Below are 16,938 nucleotides of genomic sequence, written 5' to 3'. Positions count from 1 at the left end.
TCACGTTCTCTAGTTCATTATCCTTCTTTCACCCCCTTCTTCCCTCCCACTTTTTATACACATACCCTGCTCTTTGACAAAGTCTCCTGGGAGCAATGAAGAGATACTGCCATTTTCCTCTCAGGGGATATTGTTATTCAGCTAGGAAAGATCAACCTTGATGGACTCACAGGGGAAATGCTTGCAAACAAAAAGGAGAGTTTGTCAATTGATTTCTATACTGAGGGTAATCACCATTATATTTTATCTCAAAAGCTCACACAGTGATCAACTTAGAATACAATTAATGGAGTATTTTTCTAGCAGCATCTACTAACTGATATTAGCCAGATGTCTCATTAAAATCAACAGTGACAAACTCTAGCTCTTTATTAGGAAAATGCACTTCTGCAGGCTAATTGATTTTTTTTTTGTTTTTGTTTTTGCTATTATCTTTGTAGGATCGAAATCAAGTGAACTTGTAATAGAAGCACTTTGGAACAATTTCATATGATGAATCATGCAACCGTTTCACACTTTGAAAATCTGCAATCTTTGAAAGCTAAAATAATTATATATAAAATTAATGATAGAAAATGCTTCTTTGTGGCAAAGCATGCAAGGAATGAAGAAAAATTAACAGAAGCAATATATTCTCAGAAAAAAACATTAACTACCCCACCATCCCGTCTCAGAACTTCTAAAAGACTAACCAGCACATAAAAGAGCGCATTTAAAATGTTTCTTTTTGCTCAATCATTTTTTATTTCTTTTGTGTATTAGATTTGTTTTGGGGAGTCTTATTTAATTTCTTGAACATCTGGAAATAAAAAAAAATTAGAGCCTTAATAATTTTTTAAGGCTATGACTCAATGTATTACAGGAGCAATACACTCAAGATGCACCTACAGTAAGATATGAGACTCATCTCTTATGAGCATGATTCTGCTAGGTGTTTTTTTGGTCACATAGAAATATGAGAGTAGTTTCAAATAGGTGGAAGGACAAACAAATCAGATGTGTCAATGCTTTGTTCTTAGCTTTGTGAACTGCATAGCCTTTTCTATTTTACACAAGCTCATCATGATGGCTGGGCATTCGTATCCTTAGTACATTCATCCAAACCCAGAACACAGCTGAAGGAAAACTAAGGACAGATTTTAGAGTTTAACACTGTTTGACATGGGCAGATAGTGACAGGGCAAGGAGGAATTTAAACTAAAAGAGGAGAGATTTAGAGTTGGTATTAGGAGAAATTCTTACTGTGGTGATAGCGAGGCCCTGGCACAGGTTCCCCAGAGAAGCTGGGGATGCCCCACCTCTGCAAGTGTTCAAGGCCAGGCTGGGTGGTGCTTGGAGCAACCTGAAACAAGGGGGGGACCCCCTTGGGCATGGCAGGGGGTTGGAACTAGGTGATATTTAGGATCCCTTTCCAATCAAAGCATTCTATGGTTTTGCCACAGAACCATGAAGTGCAGCCTCTCCTGTCTGAGGGATCCTGGGGGTGTTCCGAGCCATGACCAAAGCAAGCGTGGTAATGAGTAGCTAAAAAACTGCAATTATGGTTCTGACTCCTGTCAGCCTTTCCAGCATCCTGTCCTGTTAGCAAAGACAAACAGGCTGATGGGAGGAAGCAGCAGACCCTGATAAGGCTGTTACTTCTAGAGATACCAGCTGAGAGTTTAGCTCTTCAACCATTATGTTACACACTCCAACCAGAAGAGCCCACAGCCCTTTTCTCTTACCTACTTGCTAAATTACTTCCCATCAGTGCAAAGCTTCTGCAAAACCAAGTTCAGCACCAGCAGTCGTGCACTCCATGCTGCCCACACACTTGAGTGCAGAAATGTCTGCCTCACACTGCTCTGCATGCACACAGTGCCCTGGGAGGGAGCACAGAAACCCATCCACACAGCCAGAACTCAAAATGTCCCTCAGACATTTTTGGATATTTCGGACCCAGGTCAGAAGCATTTGAGACCCTGGCAGGCAGCTGGAAACAGCTGTAATTTTGGATTTGAGCCATGGAACGATTTACCAACCTTGTAGGAAGAACAAGAAGTCATAAAAGTTTAAATATTATACTAAAAATAGTCACAAAGTAAAAGGAAGAATTTTTAAGTACTGTACAGGGGGGTTTTAGGTCCTATACAGGGGAGTTTTGATTTTGTACATAGAGGTCAAAAGTTTTAAGATAGAGAGATTTAGGCCTATCCTGTCCTCCCTCTTTCTTCTTCCTTACCTCCATGTTCTTACTAATGTGAACACTCACAAATTCGTTTAAAATAGAAAAGCACCATTTAATATAAATAATAAACATTTTTAAAAACCCTATAAACATTTAACACATCATGTACCATATAAAAGAGAGCAGCAACCCTGGGCGGGGGGAGAGAAAAAAAAAAAAACGAAAAACAAAAAAGATGACTAAAGGTGTGTGTGCCTTTACCTAAGCTGCTAAGCAAACCACAGCAGCCCAAAAACACAATCTTTTAGATAACTTACAATAAACAATCATAAAACCAAACAACAAAAGACTACTAAGCCTTTCTTTAAAAACACAAGTTAAAAGAAGAATTTTTCCACCACACAAAGCCACCCTCAATCTAAAGTGAGCTCCAGCAGCCAGGGACAGTGCAAACCACGAGCTGCTCTGCAAGAGGATCCTCAGAACAAATAGCAGAACTATGTGCCCCTACAGTTTTCAGTCACCTGGTTTCTAAGGACAGATTATTCAACAGACACAGTCCTAGTTCTGATGGTGCTGTGCTATCAGCAATGTTGATGGCAACATCAGGAATAAGACAAGCAAACCTGCTTCCACACTTCCATGGCTGAGGAAAAGCTGCTTCCAAATAAAATGCAAGCATGTAAAGATGGATTTCCGCTTTGCTGGTTTTGTGGAGTATTTTTTGTAAATAAAGCAAAGATATTTAAAAATGTTCATATTTGAAAAAAACCCTGAAAAATCTTAAGATACAAATACCAAACCCTAGAATTTTGGGAAATGTAGGCAGCTTTCTCTTTTTGTGCAGAAAATGAAAAGCCAGTAGAACAACAAAACATATGCAAACAAGAAATACATAAAATATTATTTTCAAAGGACAAATTGCAATCTTAAAGCATCTCCTCAAAAATTTCAACATAAATAATGGACTTTTATTGTTCATTTACTGCAAGGTTAGGCAGCCTGATATGATGGATGAACTGTCAACCTTCAACTAAACTTCTACAATCAATCATAGAAACTGTGGAAATTTCAGTCGAAGTGTCAATAAACTGAAATGATGAAGTGCAAAATACTTTACAGCATTCTGATCATTTTTTAGAACCTGCATGCGCTGCAAAATTTCAGAAACACTGCTCTCGTCCCACTTCTCTCCCCTTCTTCTTGGAAGTCACAAATTTCAGGTATACATCTTGATTTATATGCCAATGATGCCACAGAATCACAGAACAGAAATGATGTTTTAGTAAGAGCTTAATGCTGGGGAAAACAATGTTTATAAAATAAGCTATTTTATTTTACCCAAACATCAGAAAGATGACCAAAATTTCTTAAAGATTCCTGTTTAATCAGTTATTCAAATCTGGCCAAATTAAGAAAATTAAACCAGGGCTGCAGCGGAGCTTGTGGAGCTTGATCTCAAATCAAACCTGACTCTGCCCTGAGGCAACGAGATTTATCCTATGATACCTTGAAACAGGAGGGGTTCCATTTGTATACACAGACTTCTATTTAATAAACCCAAAAATGTTACTGTGTATTCACCTAATTTGGTGGTAACTGACTAAATGACAAGTAAATATGAAGTATTTTACACACCTACTAATTAAAAATGATAATGATTTAAACTATATACATGGGAAAATTTTACTTTTTGACACCAACAAATTCTTATGCAGACTGCTGCTCTGCAAAAATGTTGGCAAATGCAGCAGCATGACCTAACATCCAAACCAGGAATTACATTGCCTGATGCAGACATGCAAGATATTGTCATCACCCTAAGCAGTTCATATCATACAGAAACATATTCTTTTGTCCAGAGGAAGCATGCAGCTCTTCTTTGCATACTCATGCAAAATCCCAATAAACCAGCTGTAGCAGAATTACCTCAATATATCAGACGAAGCCAAAAATTACCCTTTTACACTTGATTTTGTGATGTGATTTAAGCATGAAAGCTCCCAGAAGTTTCACAATACTCCAGAGGGCAAAAATTTCTGTTTTTATTACTGATTTCAGAGCGTAATGCTCCTTTGTCAAATTTGATGATGGTATTTTAACAAATTGTTAAAAAGCACTTAGAATTTGTATTGCATATAAAAGCAAATTACTGAAATTACTGTAAAAATTAGGCCATCCTGCCTTTGCTTATGTAGTGTTTGAAAGCTCAATGTATTATTTAGGCAAGCTAACACCAGACTTTGTTGTATTTCAGAAAATGGGCTAGAGAATAAAACAGAAAGATCCCAGTGATAAGGCTCCTTACCCTTCCCTTTCCTCACCTGCATTGCCCCATAACACCGTTACTGGAGCTTTGCATCCATCTCTCATTATAGAAAGAGCTCATCTGACACCTCTGTACTGCAGAAAGGAATGTTTCAAGGCATAAATAAAGGGTAATTAATGGATTGTCTCTTAGTCCAATGCAGTACCGACCATGTATGAAGAAAGTGAAATTGTCTTACTGTACACTGTGTGCTCATTGTAATGCTCAGGGTGAAATCTGAAGAGAATTCCAAGTCTGGAGTGGATGCAGTATTGCAGTCGATATGCTGTCAAAAAGGGTAATAAAATTCTGTCAGTAATGGTGAGGAATGTCAATTAAGATCTCCCTTTAGACAAAGGTTGTTCAGTTGTTCTCATTATTATAAGGCAATACTGTTTCAGCTTTCCAAAAAATGGGAAGAGACAAAAAAAACTACCTAATGCCATGTGACAAAAGACCTGAAACTCCTCTCCCTCACATGCCCAAATAAACAGATACTTTCACTAGCACTGGTATGGAACTACACATAGAGGTTCATTCTGTTCAGGAAAGTTGTTTCTTGATGGCAGCTGCCCCTTGTTGAGAGTGAACAGCTTTCACAGGCATCTTGACCTGTTTTACCCCTTGTTCATGTAGTCACATGGTAAACTACACCATCAAACAGGTGTGGGTTAAAACTAGGGGATTTTGATTTGCCAGATTGGATTGTATCCATCTCAGAATAAATGAGGTTTAAAAAGATCTTTAGAGAATCCCCTTGCAGTCTTTCACTGGACTCGCTCCAGGACAGTCATCTCACTCCTGCCCTGGGGAACCTGAGATTGGACAGGGCACTCCAGAATTCACCTCCCTGGTGTACAGCCAGCTCCCTGGGGTGCAAGAGAAGATACATCTCTTGAGCTGCTGGTGATAAGTCTTCTTCCTAATGCAGCCTAGGAGGCTGCTGTCTGCCTCTGCCACAAGGGTGTGTTTAACTGGCTCATGGTCAACTTGGTGTAAACCAGAACCCCCAAATTAATCTCTGCAAAGCTGCTTTCAGGACAGGAGGTCCCCAGCTTCTGTAGGTACATGGGGTTATTCTTCCCTCCTCTCTGCAGGATTTCTGCACCCAGCTCTGGGGTCCTCAGCACAGGAAGGACATGGAACTGTTGGAGTGAGTCCAGAGGAGGCCACCAAGGTAAGGCAGCACCTCTTCTGCCAGGAAGGGCTGAGAGAATGGGGATTGGTCAGCCTGGAAAAGAGAAGGCTTTGGGGTGACCCAACTGTGGCCTTCCAGCAACTGAAGGGAACCTGCAAGAAAGATGGAGAGACTTTTTCAAAGAGCATGGAGTAGCAATGGGGAATGGATTCAAACTAAAAGAAGTTAGATTTAGTTTTGGTATTAGGAAGAAATTCTTTACTATAGGGTGGTGGAGCCCTGGCACAGGCTGTCTAGGGAAGCTGTGGCTGCCCCATCCCTGGAATTGTTCAAGGCCAGCTTGGAGGGAAGTCTGAGCAACCTTGGATAGTGGAAGGTGTCCCTGCCCACAGCAAGGAGCTGGAACTGGATGATCTTTAACCCAAAGCCTTCTATGAATTTTCACGCTGCCTTGTCTTTCTTTAGGGAATGTTTTGCTTCCTGAAAAGTTACACTACTAACTATACAGAACAAGCAGCACATGGTGTCAGCAAACACACCGAAGTACCTTCTGTAATAATCATAATGATGAATGGGAACATTTTTAAACTTTCCCTACAAAATATAATCCATTTGTTCTGTGGAATAGCTATTGATTAAAACAATTTACCTATAATGCCACTGTTCCACTCATTAATTTTACTACTTTGTACTGTAACTCCAGCAAACAAGCACATGCATTGATTTTAAGTTATTTTAAAAATCGTGACTGCTAAATGAGAACAAATGACTATAAAGCCATTCAGCACAACTCTTATGCTACATGCTGCACAATGACAAAATTTGATAAGCCATCTGAGCTGGACAGTGGTCATGACAGCATGGATTAGAAAGGGATATGCATGCACTGCTACCAGTAGAGCACTGCCAAAGTAAATTTGGCTTTGGATAGAAGAAATCATAGAACAGAACAGTCTAAATATTGGAAAATCACCTTACTAAAAGCTCAAAGTTGGTAAAATAGCAATTAATATAAACCTTCCAGTTTTAGCAGCAAGAACCTTACTGCACTTTTAAAATTCTGAAGATGTCAAAGTTTGTGTGTGCCATGTGAATTCTTGCCCGTCCTCCATAAACCAAGAAAAATTCTCATCTGCCTCCTCAGGATTATGTAATATGGTACCTTAATGACACAGGCTGTGGATATCAGTGTGTTTGGATCCAGCACCTCCACAACAGCCTCTGGAATGACAGCTTTCTTCATACAAGACATGTCAAAGCCATACACATCTTCCCAGAAAAGCAGCTTGTCCATGTGTTTATTCATATCCCCAACAGCTACCAGACTGATGGTGCATAAGTCAGGATAAACTGTAACAACAGAAACAGAGTACTGAAATTTTATTTTACACACATAGAGGACTTTTTTATTCCTTTTTCTAAAAGTGATTACATCTCAAAAGAATAAAAAACCTTTTTTTAGCTCTTGAACAAGGCACATTTTCTGCTACTTTACTTTCTAGAATCCCATTTGTCCACTGAAGAGACTACACACAAAAATTGAATTGTCACACACTAGTCTGGTATTTCCTATTCATAACAAAATATCTTTGTAGTTGAATCCCAATACCAGGTAATTAGTGGAAAGTTGATGTCTGAAGAAAATAATTTGGAACAGCCTATTCTGGCTTCTGTGCAGAGACTAACCTAAAATATATTCTATAACAGTAGACAGACACCCAAACAGAAATTCAAGCAAAGGCTTTGTAATAACAGGAAATCTCTATGTGTAAAGACTTTATTTTCAGAAAAAAGCATATATTCTTACTCAAGAGTTTTATTCATGTTTGCTATCAGTTCTGGCTGATTCTAACCTTACAACCTAAAAAATTATTTCTAGGTACTGGACAAAACCACTTTTCTATCTGATGCTGAAGAGTTGAAAGTGGCCCAACAGACAGAAGAGAACCTCATGGATTCCCTCCCTCCCACTTTCAGGATAAAGCTATCATTTTGCTTTTCCCTCTCCCAAAAACATCTTCAGAACAAGTAACTATTTACAGATTTTACAAATAGTAGTGGAAGACTGACATTTGCCTTTTTAACAGCTGCCAACAAAGTCAGTCAATCTCTTGGCAATCTCGCCTGACTGGAAAACCCACAAAGAACAGCTGCTATGTAGATGGCTGTCTAGAACCCTAACAAATAGTTAAAGAAGTTCAATTTATATTTAGCTAGGTTTCTTTTCACAAAGAAATTCCCATGCTTTGTTCTTCAGAGTTTTAAAGCCTCTAAAGTCATATACATGGAATTCTTGACCTGATTTCAGAAAGAAATGTCAACTAAAACACCCTATTTAATTTAATTTTATTTTATATTAATACATGAAATGGGCAGTGTTAATACAACTGAAGCCAAGCTTCTCTCTTCCTCCCCAGAATCTGGTGAACTGTAAAATTAATTTTGTCTTCAGCTCTGCTTGAAATTATAGTTTATCAAAATGAAAAAATCATTGCTATAGCATGGTAGGTCAGAGAAGCAGTATTTTCCACCTTGCAAAACACTGAAGATAGAGGCAGCAAATTGCAATTAGACCTTTCATATAGTAAGAACAGTTTTAGGTCAAAGGAAATATTCTTATAAGTTTTTTGTTGTTCTATGAAGACACTGAAGTACTGACACTGACGTTTTTCTCACTTGCTGACTATTTAAAGCAGAATAAATAAATATCAGCAAGTTGAAATTGGAATCCCATTGGTAAACTATCATCACCCCTCCTTTGCAGCTGAGCAAATCGGAGCAGAAGGTGTCTCCAGGAACAGCCTACAACTCACTCAGCAGTACAAAGACAGTTTGATAAGAATCCTAACAGGAGGATAGTTAATCTGTCCTGTCCAAAACTGATCTCTTGGTTCCAGCACACCTGACAGCTGTCACACAAGCACAAATCACCATGTGTGGTAGTGGGAGTATCTGCAGGTAGTTTCTGGAGCCATCACTGAGTGAAGACTGTTTCTGCAAGCTTTCCCATGCCAATTACCTCTGGGTTCCAAGGGTCAGGGTGACCCTGAGATCGTAAAGGGTCTTTGCTTCCCTAGCCTGATGCAGACTAAGAAGGAGCCTGGAATGCTTCTGATTGTGTTCTCTTCTTATCTAAACATCCTCTGACCTGCCGGGCTCAGGCTAGCAAGGAGGCCATGGCATTCTGCCCGAGCCTCGGGTGGCTCCCACATTATATACTCAAAACAACATGTCTGTGTTTGTAATTTATTTCCAATTCCCATCACCCATGTTAGACTGTGACTCTCTAATTTAAACCAACAGAAAAGTGTCACCATTACACCCAGACACAGAGGACAAGACAAAGGGGAAGGCCAGGACACACCCAAATTCCTCCATCGTGACACCCTTGAACCCCATTCTAAAAACCCCAAAATTCTACTTTTCCACCCTGTGTTAATTCAAGTAACACACTACTAAAACCCTTGTGGCTTGTAATTCCTCATACAAAGTTGGCAGCTTTTTCCACAGGCTAAAATCAAAACCACAGCTGTTTTTGACTTCATGCCAGGGTCTCCAAGCCCCCTGCCAGGGTCTTGAGACAGTCAGGGCAGCCAGAGGGATGTGCTGGACTCCGACATTCCCACAGCTGTTTAACAGTGTGCATGTGCAACACTTGGCTTTGCCTCACAGCATTCACACCTTCAACAGCAACCACTGATGGTCCAAAACTTAAAAGACAGTGTGATACAAACAACAAAAGTGAGGGATAAGAGCTTATAAGGGATAATTTCTAAGGGGAATGGGTTTCATAGGATGCAATGGTACGGTGAGAAGAGAGATGAAAAATCAGTCCTTGGTTACAGAACACACCAGGAGCATTGTAGTGCCACTGGAAACAAAAATTAAACCCACAACAATACTTTACAAACTTCCTTCCTCTGACTAGCGCAAATTTCTAGAACATTCTGTAAACCAAAGAGAAATTTAATCACCTCTATCAAGCATAAAATATTTGAACTGGATCATAATCAATTTTTATTAAATCTTTGTTCTCACAGCAAATCCTTAAATCAGCAGTGGAACTCACGATTGATTATACAATGTGCTTAAGAACAAGGGAAAATGTAAACATAAAATGCTCCAATTTAGTCTGCATTTTCACTATTAATAGCAGCAAAAGTAGCCAATGTCTATTCAGACTGCACAAAAAGGAAATCTGTGTTCCACCAGCAGGGCTCAGGCAGAAGACTACAGAGATTCATTAATTTACAGACCCACCCATGTCCTACACACTGTACTGGGATTTGACTGAAAATGTAAGCAATGCTATCTGAATCATCTAAACACTGGAGTTTTGTGCATATTTAAAAGCACCTGCAGAAACCTGCATTTGCCATTTTCCCGTAACCCTTGATTTCCCTGGAAATCCTCTGCTCTTTCTGTAATACTTTCCTGTGCAATCCTGACAGACTTGTCATTTTTTTCCCCATTAACCCTATAATTCAGTAATTATTCCTTCTCACAGGTGAAATGTGCAAAATGCTGATTGGACAAGAGCACCCACTCCTCCGAGCTCTCCCGGATTCATCACTTTGACCATCTGTGTCCTTCTCGACTCGGTGCCCACGAGCCATCCGTCACCACAACAGCTCACGTGGTGGGGAGAACATGATGGGAAATCCTTCAGCCCTCAGCAATGCCTCACACAATTCAGGATGCTGAAGGGGAAGACAGCAATCCTCCAGATAAAACGTAGTAACTCCACGTGAATGCCATCATCATTTGGATGTGAAGGAGCATTATGTTTTGGATGTATTATGTTTAGAATGACACATTTCTTACCTTTGTCGCCCCCTGACAATGTGAACTGGACTCAAGTGTGTGAAAAAATCTATACTTGAGCAACAGTCCTAAAGAACAAACAGATGGGCCCTGGGCAGCAAAAATGTTATGTTCCCAAACAAAGCTCTTCTATACTGTACACATTATCCTAGACAGTTTGGCACAATCCACCCCAGCATGCCAATAGGCTGAACTGAAGTAATGATGATATGACTGACTGAACACATATCTGGAAATTTGGATTCTATTCCTGGCTCAGTCACTGAAAGATCTGGTCAAACTGCAGCTGCTGCTATTGCTTTTTTCAACTTTCAAACATTCTCTGCAATAATGATCTTGGGCTCAATTGTACCAAGCGCCTTTAGACATAATTAAGCAGATTCAGGAGTTTCTCTGGTAAGGCTTCACCTCAGAGTGAACTCTTAGTTCTGGCTCATCTGGATTTGGACGGGCAATTCAGCTCGCTGCAGAAGAGTCTGTGCTGCTGAGCAGCCTTCTCATGGACCCAGGGCACAACCTCTCACCTGCTGGACAAGCTGGCAGAGGAACAGCAGCTGCAAGCACCTTAATGAAACTGCTGACAGACTGAAAATCCCATTTGTGCCTATACAACCCTGTGTGCTTTGTCAAGAATCAAAGAAGGGCCCAAGACCATTGTCAGACCCCAAAGGATGAGTGTACTGCAGAACCAGGACATCCCACCTCTCAAAGGAATCTCTGGGAGTTACAAACTAAGAGCAAACCTACCAACAATACAGTTTAAACGGAGGTCAGAAATTTCTGGCCCTTTTCAGAAGGCTTTGGAAGTAGTAACTAAACATAAAATGTTTCCTTACGATTTTAGGGAATGTCTCTGGATTTAATTGTATTCCAGTGTAAAATTATCAGCACATATCTACACGGAGTACATACCTATGTTCCTGATGTGGCTGGACTATTCTACATTACTGAAAATAAAAAATTCTTATTCTGTCAGGCTGCTCAAGTGGCTACTAAATATTCTGAGACATCTCTTGCTTGTATATTCAGCTTTGTGAACAACTGCACAAACCCCATTTTTCCTGCGGCACTAGCAGTGTACAAAAGCTCACTGCAACCAGAGGGAAGCACTGCAGCAAGCACAGTGACACAGTCATTAATCCAATCATTAGGTCAGTGTAGTAAAGCTGTGTGCATGGTTAGCACAAAAGAGGAAAAAAAACCCAGACTGATGACTACAATTGAAAAGGTCAATATGAAATACAATACTGACAAAGGAATTAAGCACATGCAGAACTCACGCACAAAACTCTATCACATAGAAATAAATACTTACAGGCATTTAAACGCTGCTTAAGATGACTTTATCTAAGCTACTTAAATGGGTAAAAGAACTCCAAGGCAAACACTTTTGTTTTGTCACAACCCTACCCTCAAGCAATAAAAATAAAGAGCACATTACCACCAGAATAAATATGCTGAACTGAAGCAAAGTATTTGTTATTTCATATGTTTGACACTACGTCCTCCCCACAAAACGTCCCTCCCTCAGCAAAACGCCCTATCCACTTTTCCTCCAATCCACAACAGCATCACATCTCACAGGATAAAACTTATTTTCCTCTGTTCATAGTTATGCAGAAACTTGGATTTCAGAGGGAGAAAACAAATGCCCACATATGTGGGAAGAAACAGGGAGGAAAAATTTAGTCTATACTTAAGAATAAATAGCCCCCTCTATTCTTAAAAACATCATTAGTTTGAGACCTTGGTACCCCATCTAATGTTCTCCTATTGCCCATACAGTAAATTAATGCCTTGAAGCTCCTACTAATGGAAACATTTTTCACTGAGACTGGCAACTTTCTCATCCATGCGTAGCGTATTCAAAGTCTCTGAGTTCATTTAGCTTATCCCCAGAGCTAAATTTATTAAAAGAACTGAGCACCAACCTGAGCCTCCCTCTGCCAGGTACTTGTCCTTCGCATAGATGACAGAATCCAGCATTGACTCAAAGAGAAGGAAATAACCCTGTTTACAGAAAAGGGAAACAATTGAGAAATCATTGTGTTTCTTATACTTCGTCATTCTACAGAGAGGCTTTATCAACACAGTTTAAGAACATTGTAAGCCCAGAGAGTTTTTCAACAACAGCACTGTCACTTCAAAACTTGTTATATAAAGTATCATCTTTAATTTCCCAAACTGCAAGCATGTAGCACACAGAGAAAATAAATACACCATCTACACCAACAATTACCCAGCAAGAGTCCTACAACATCAAAAGACATTGAACTCGACTCAAAGCAAGTGAAAAGCTGCACGTATTGATTTTTTAATAACTGTGAGGTTCCAAGAAAAATAAAAATAAAAAAAGCCCTTCCCCTTCAGATCTGCAAGTAACTATTGTCAGAGAAAGGCCAAATAGAATGCATCTTTGCTTCTTCATATTTGCAACCTCGTGATGCCCTGTATCACCCTGGGTAGTGCTCACTAAAAGAGATGGAAATAAATCATGTACCAAACAATGGTTCTCTGGGTGTTCCACATCATTTAGCAGCACTCAGACTTGCAAGATTTCTAGGATAAAAATGGTAATAACTAGATTTGCACAGGGCTTTTTTGTGTTTGAATTAATTTTATGGCATAGGATACTGCTATTGGTGTTTAGAAATTTTATTATTATTATTTTATTATTTTTCTTATTGTTAGTTTATTGTAAACCTTATTTTGCTGAAAGAGGGAAAGATTCCTTATTTGAATATTTGAGATATTAAAAAACTCCAACAGAAGTATCAAATAAAATTAGCATTTTATAGAGAACATCCCCGTTCTCAACTAGTTCTAAACAAACTGCATTTACAAGATATACAGTCCTTTGTTTTCCCATTGATATACTGATTTTATACCATCCCTGTCCTCCATCGTTACTCAATACAGTAACATATTTCATCTATATCCTCACAACACCAAATCAGTCAAGACAAACACCAACAAATTTGAATTTTCATTTACTTAAATGAAAATTTCATTTTCATTTTAAGACACAGCTTAGCCACATGGCTTGATTTAGTTGGCAAAAACAAAATGGACAACCAAAGTCCAGACTTTGGACCTTCAGTCCTACACACCCAGTTAGCAGAAATTTACCAAAGAAAAGCTAGGAAGCTGCAGCAGGGAAGTTTCAGATTGGATGTTAGGAAAAATTTCTTCACTGAAATGGTTATCAAACACTGGAACAGGCTTGCCCAGGGCAGCCCTGGAGGGATCTAAAAGTCATATGAGTGTGACACCTGGGGACATGGTTTAGTGCTGGACTTTGAACTGCTGGGTTGGACTCAATGATCTTAAGAAAAAATGCCTAAACTTTAGAATTCCTTATAAGCACCATTTTCTGCAGCCTTCAGAGAAAAAAAAAAAACAGAACTGAAAACCCCAGAAACTTGAAGCATGACATATTTGTATTCAAAGAGAACAGTGTGAAAATAATGGCCATGTCATTTTCTCAATCTGTTTATTCTGGTAATAGTGCCTCACTGAAAACTTTTCTTCCTAATCTTGCCTGTTCTTCTATTTTACTGTCCAACTTCTGTACATCCTTAGAAAAGTCCCAGAAGGAAGACTACTACTTTGTGAGCAATGGGGGTATTAGTAAGCTTTGCTGAACAGTTGAAAAGACCTGGAGCTCCAGTTGCATCAGGCAGGAATAATTTGATGCCCACAGCAAGTCAAAAGCACAGAATGGAACAACAGCTTTCTTTTTTATATGGTTGTGGCTTAAAAATAGAATATGTTTAGCTCACAAAAAGTATTTTTAGATGCCTTTAACTGAAAATTAGTTGTTTCCACAGTATTTTAAAGGTAACCTCTAGGACATATTGAAGACTAGTCACTAGCAAGAGTCAATAATTCACAAAGTGACATCTTTATGGATTAGGTCTTCAGTTCCTTCTTTGTGCCCACTAACTACACCTGCCAACCTGTGCAAGGAGTATAGCTGGAAAACACTCTCAGGAGAAATATAGAAAAATTCTCACCATTCTTTCCCTGACCTTTCCACTCTGGCACTGCTAGTTCTCCCCCAACTCCCAGTTCTCTCTCCCCCCCATTTATTATAGCATTCCTCTAAGTTACATAAACCATCAATGGTACAAAATCAAGTCATTTACGACTCACACCAAAACATTTTGCTCAGTGTGCTGTGATCATCTGTAGTGTAAGTTAGAATGCAAATTCACAGCCTGCTGCCCCACCTGTAGGGGAGCCTTCTGGAAAGAGAATTACATCTGACATTTTTCCCTGGGATGCTGTGGGGAACTCTTGCTTCACCCCCAAAAATGGTCAAGGGCTTATTTTTTCTTAAGCATATAGTGACATCCTCAAAATCAGTCACTGCAGAGAGATCTCTGTGATACAAATCTGTGAGCTGCATATTATTAGTACAATCTTAATAGTGGCTAAACTACAACACATAAAAGGTGACATTCTCTGTTAAAGACAACCTGAATGCACAGAACACCTTAAATTTTGTTGTCTCATTACATGTTTCCTACAAAAAAAGCTGGCCATTACCTTCTCAGAAGGAACATAAACTCCTTATTTTTTGTATTTGCAAAGCTGTAACAAAATGTTCTCTGGCTAACAACAAAGGCCCAAGTAAACAGATCTGGACAGGAGCAGAAGTACACAGCACTGAATAACTCTGTTCAAGCACACACCTGCCCTGCTTCATGTCTGCCCAAGGAGACAGCCACTGAATCCATTAGGAATGTGCATATTGCTACATTTCTTATCTATCCTTTATATCTGTATTCTGTGGTCCTAACACAATTACAAAAGGCTCCTAGATCTTTGATGCCTTAATATTCTGCAATGTTAATTTTCCCCTATTATGCAAATATACTATAGCACTCTCGTATACATTTTCATTTTAATGCAAAGCGACATAAAAATATTTGACCAACTGATCAAAATATAAGTATTCAAGTTCTCTTAGCTTTAGTGTTTCAGTATTAGCATGGTAATCTTTCTAGAGAAAAAGAGCTTAAATTCTTTAAAAGCATCAAAAAGTGGATTAGCATGTTTGCAACTGCAAGAATTAGCAGAATTGTTGGTACAGCTGAAAAAACTCGTGTAAAGATAGAATTTGTAAGCAATGTTTACTTGAATAAGCATTGTGTTTCCCCTCCACTTGCTATCAAAGATGCATTTTATTATTTTCTATAGCATTACCGAACCTGGTCTGGTTCTCAGATTCAGTAAGGCCTAATACTGAACATTTAATGAGATGAAAAACAGCTATCAAATCACTGAACCAGAGAGTCAACTTTATATTTTTTAACCCCCCGTGGTATAAAAAAAGTGCATTATTGTCTTAAACTGAAGATTTCAACTGGCCTTCACAGTAAAGCAAGTTACAGAAGGTATGCAACACAGATTGGATAATAGATTCTGATCTCTAGCACAAAATTTAACCTGGCATTAACAAATGCATAAAACTGATGTGGCCCGCTCTATGACATGAAAAAATATATTTTATTTGACAAAATCCCCTCCAAACCTGCAGCACACTTAAGTGACAAGCAGCAGCTCCATATAAACACTTCAGCATGCTCTGCTGCAGCACCATCTCCCACATGCTAAGTTTGCCTTCATGCTGATCTCTCATCTACATTTTAATTTTAAAAAAAGAGGAAGTAATTCAATACTGACAGAGCAAGCTCACAAATTTCAGCATCACAGCTTGACTTTGTCATTATGTTGTTTCCTTACACCAATAAAAATAAGAACACCAAATGGGAAAATGTGAAGAGCAGAAATGTGATACCTATTACTAGTGTTGACAAAAAAAAAAAAAATCACGCAAGGAAATAACTGTGTATCTCTCACAGAAATAGGGAAAGGAGGAAGGAGAGAGAAGATGGTTTCCAGTGTTTCAGACATGCTCACTTCCTTTTCTTTTCCCTAGATCTTGAATGCCTCCTTTCAAAGCTCATCCTTGTGTAATTTCAACATTATTTTAAAAAAATTAGAAAGAAATACAAAGAGAAGGAAAAGGAGAAAAGAAAATATTAGCTATCTGACCAAAGACATGTTTAAAAGACAAATACTGGTTGTATCCTAAGTGTATTTTAATCTGACAATCCATCCCTTCCCCAGTTTTAGCCTGTATAACTCTGCTGCATATTCAGTACCATAAAGTACTGCATAAAAAAAACCAATTTATGAGTACATGCTGTACATTAACACTGTATTTGAGACAACCATCTCAGGTAATTGTCTTTCAGTAGAGCCCCTTTACAATCAAGAAATGCAGCTATTCTCAAGTGAATAAAACTAGCAACATTTAGCTTTATAGTTTTAGCTAGAGAAAGGAAGCAAAAAAATACTGATGGCAAGAAAAATCTGCATACAGATGCAGCTGTGCAAGAACATTCTAGAAAAGCATTGCATACATTTAGTTTCTTTCTGCACTCATCTTTTCAATAAACAGGTTTACAGTTACCCTACCTAAATATGGGA

General features: G+C 38.9%; 1 protein-coding gene across 6 annotated transcripts in view; it reads right to left on the bottom strand.

Moving 5' to 3' along the window:
* PRMT3 (protein arginine methyltransferase 3) overlaps nucleotides 1-16,938 on the bottom strand; it is a 55,953-nt gene that overhangs the window by 16,970 nt on the left and 22,045 nt on the right. For 4 of the 6 annotated variants that reach the window (XM_085579869.1, XM_085579866.1, XM_021528530.3 and 1 more), the window contains 3 exons: nucleotides 12,369-12,447; nucleotides 6,776-6,963; nucleotides 4,675-4,761 (listed from right to left, as the gene is read on the bottom strand). In XM_085579869.1, the coding sequence (XP_085435995.1) occupies nucleotides 4,675-4,761; nucleotides 6,776-6,963; nucleotides 12,369-12,447 (354 nt within the window). Of the gene's footprint in view, nucleotides 1-4,491; nucleotides 4,571-4,674; nucleotides 4,762-6,775; nucleotides 6,964-12,368; nucleotides 12,448-16,938 lie in introns of all 6 variants that reach the window. The other 2 variants (XR_014955498.1, XM_085579868.1) reach the window with 2 other exon arrangements.

The sequence above is a fragment of the Lonchura striata genome, chromosome 5 (assembly GCF_050655825.1).
Source record: "Lonchura striata isolate lonStrDom1 chromosome 5, ASM5065582v1, whole genome shotgun sequence".
NCBI lineage: Eukaryota > Metazoa > Chordata > Aves > Passeriformes > Estrildidae > Lonchura > Lonchura striata.
The sequence above is the reverse complement of the archived record's forward strand: the minus strand, read 5'-3'. Positions and strand labels throughout refer to the sequence as shown.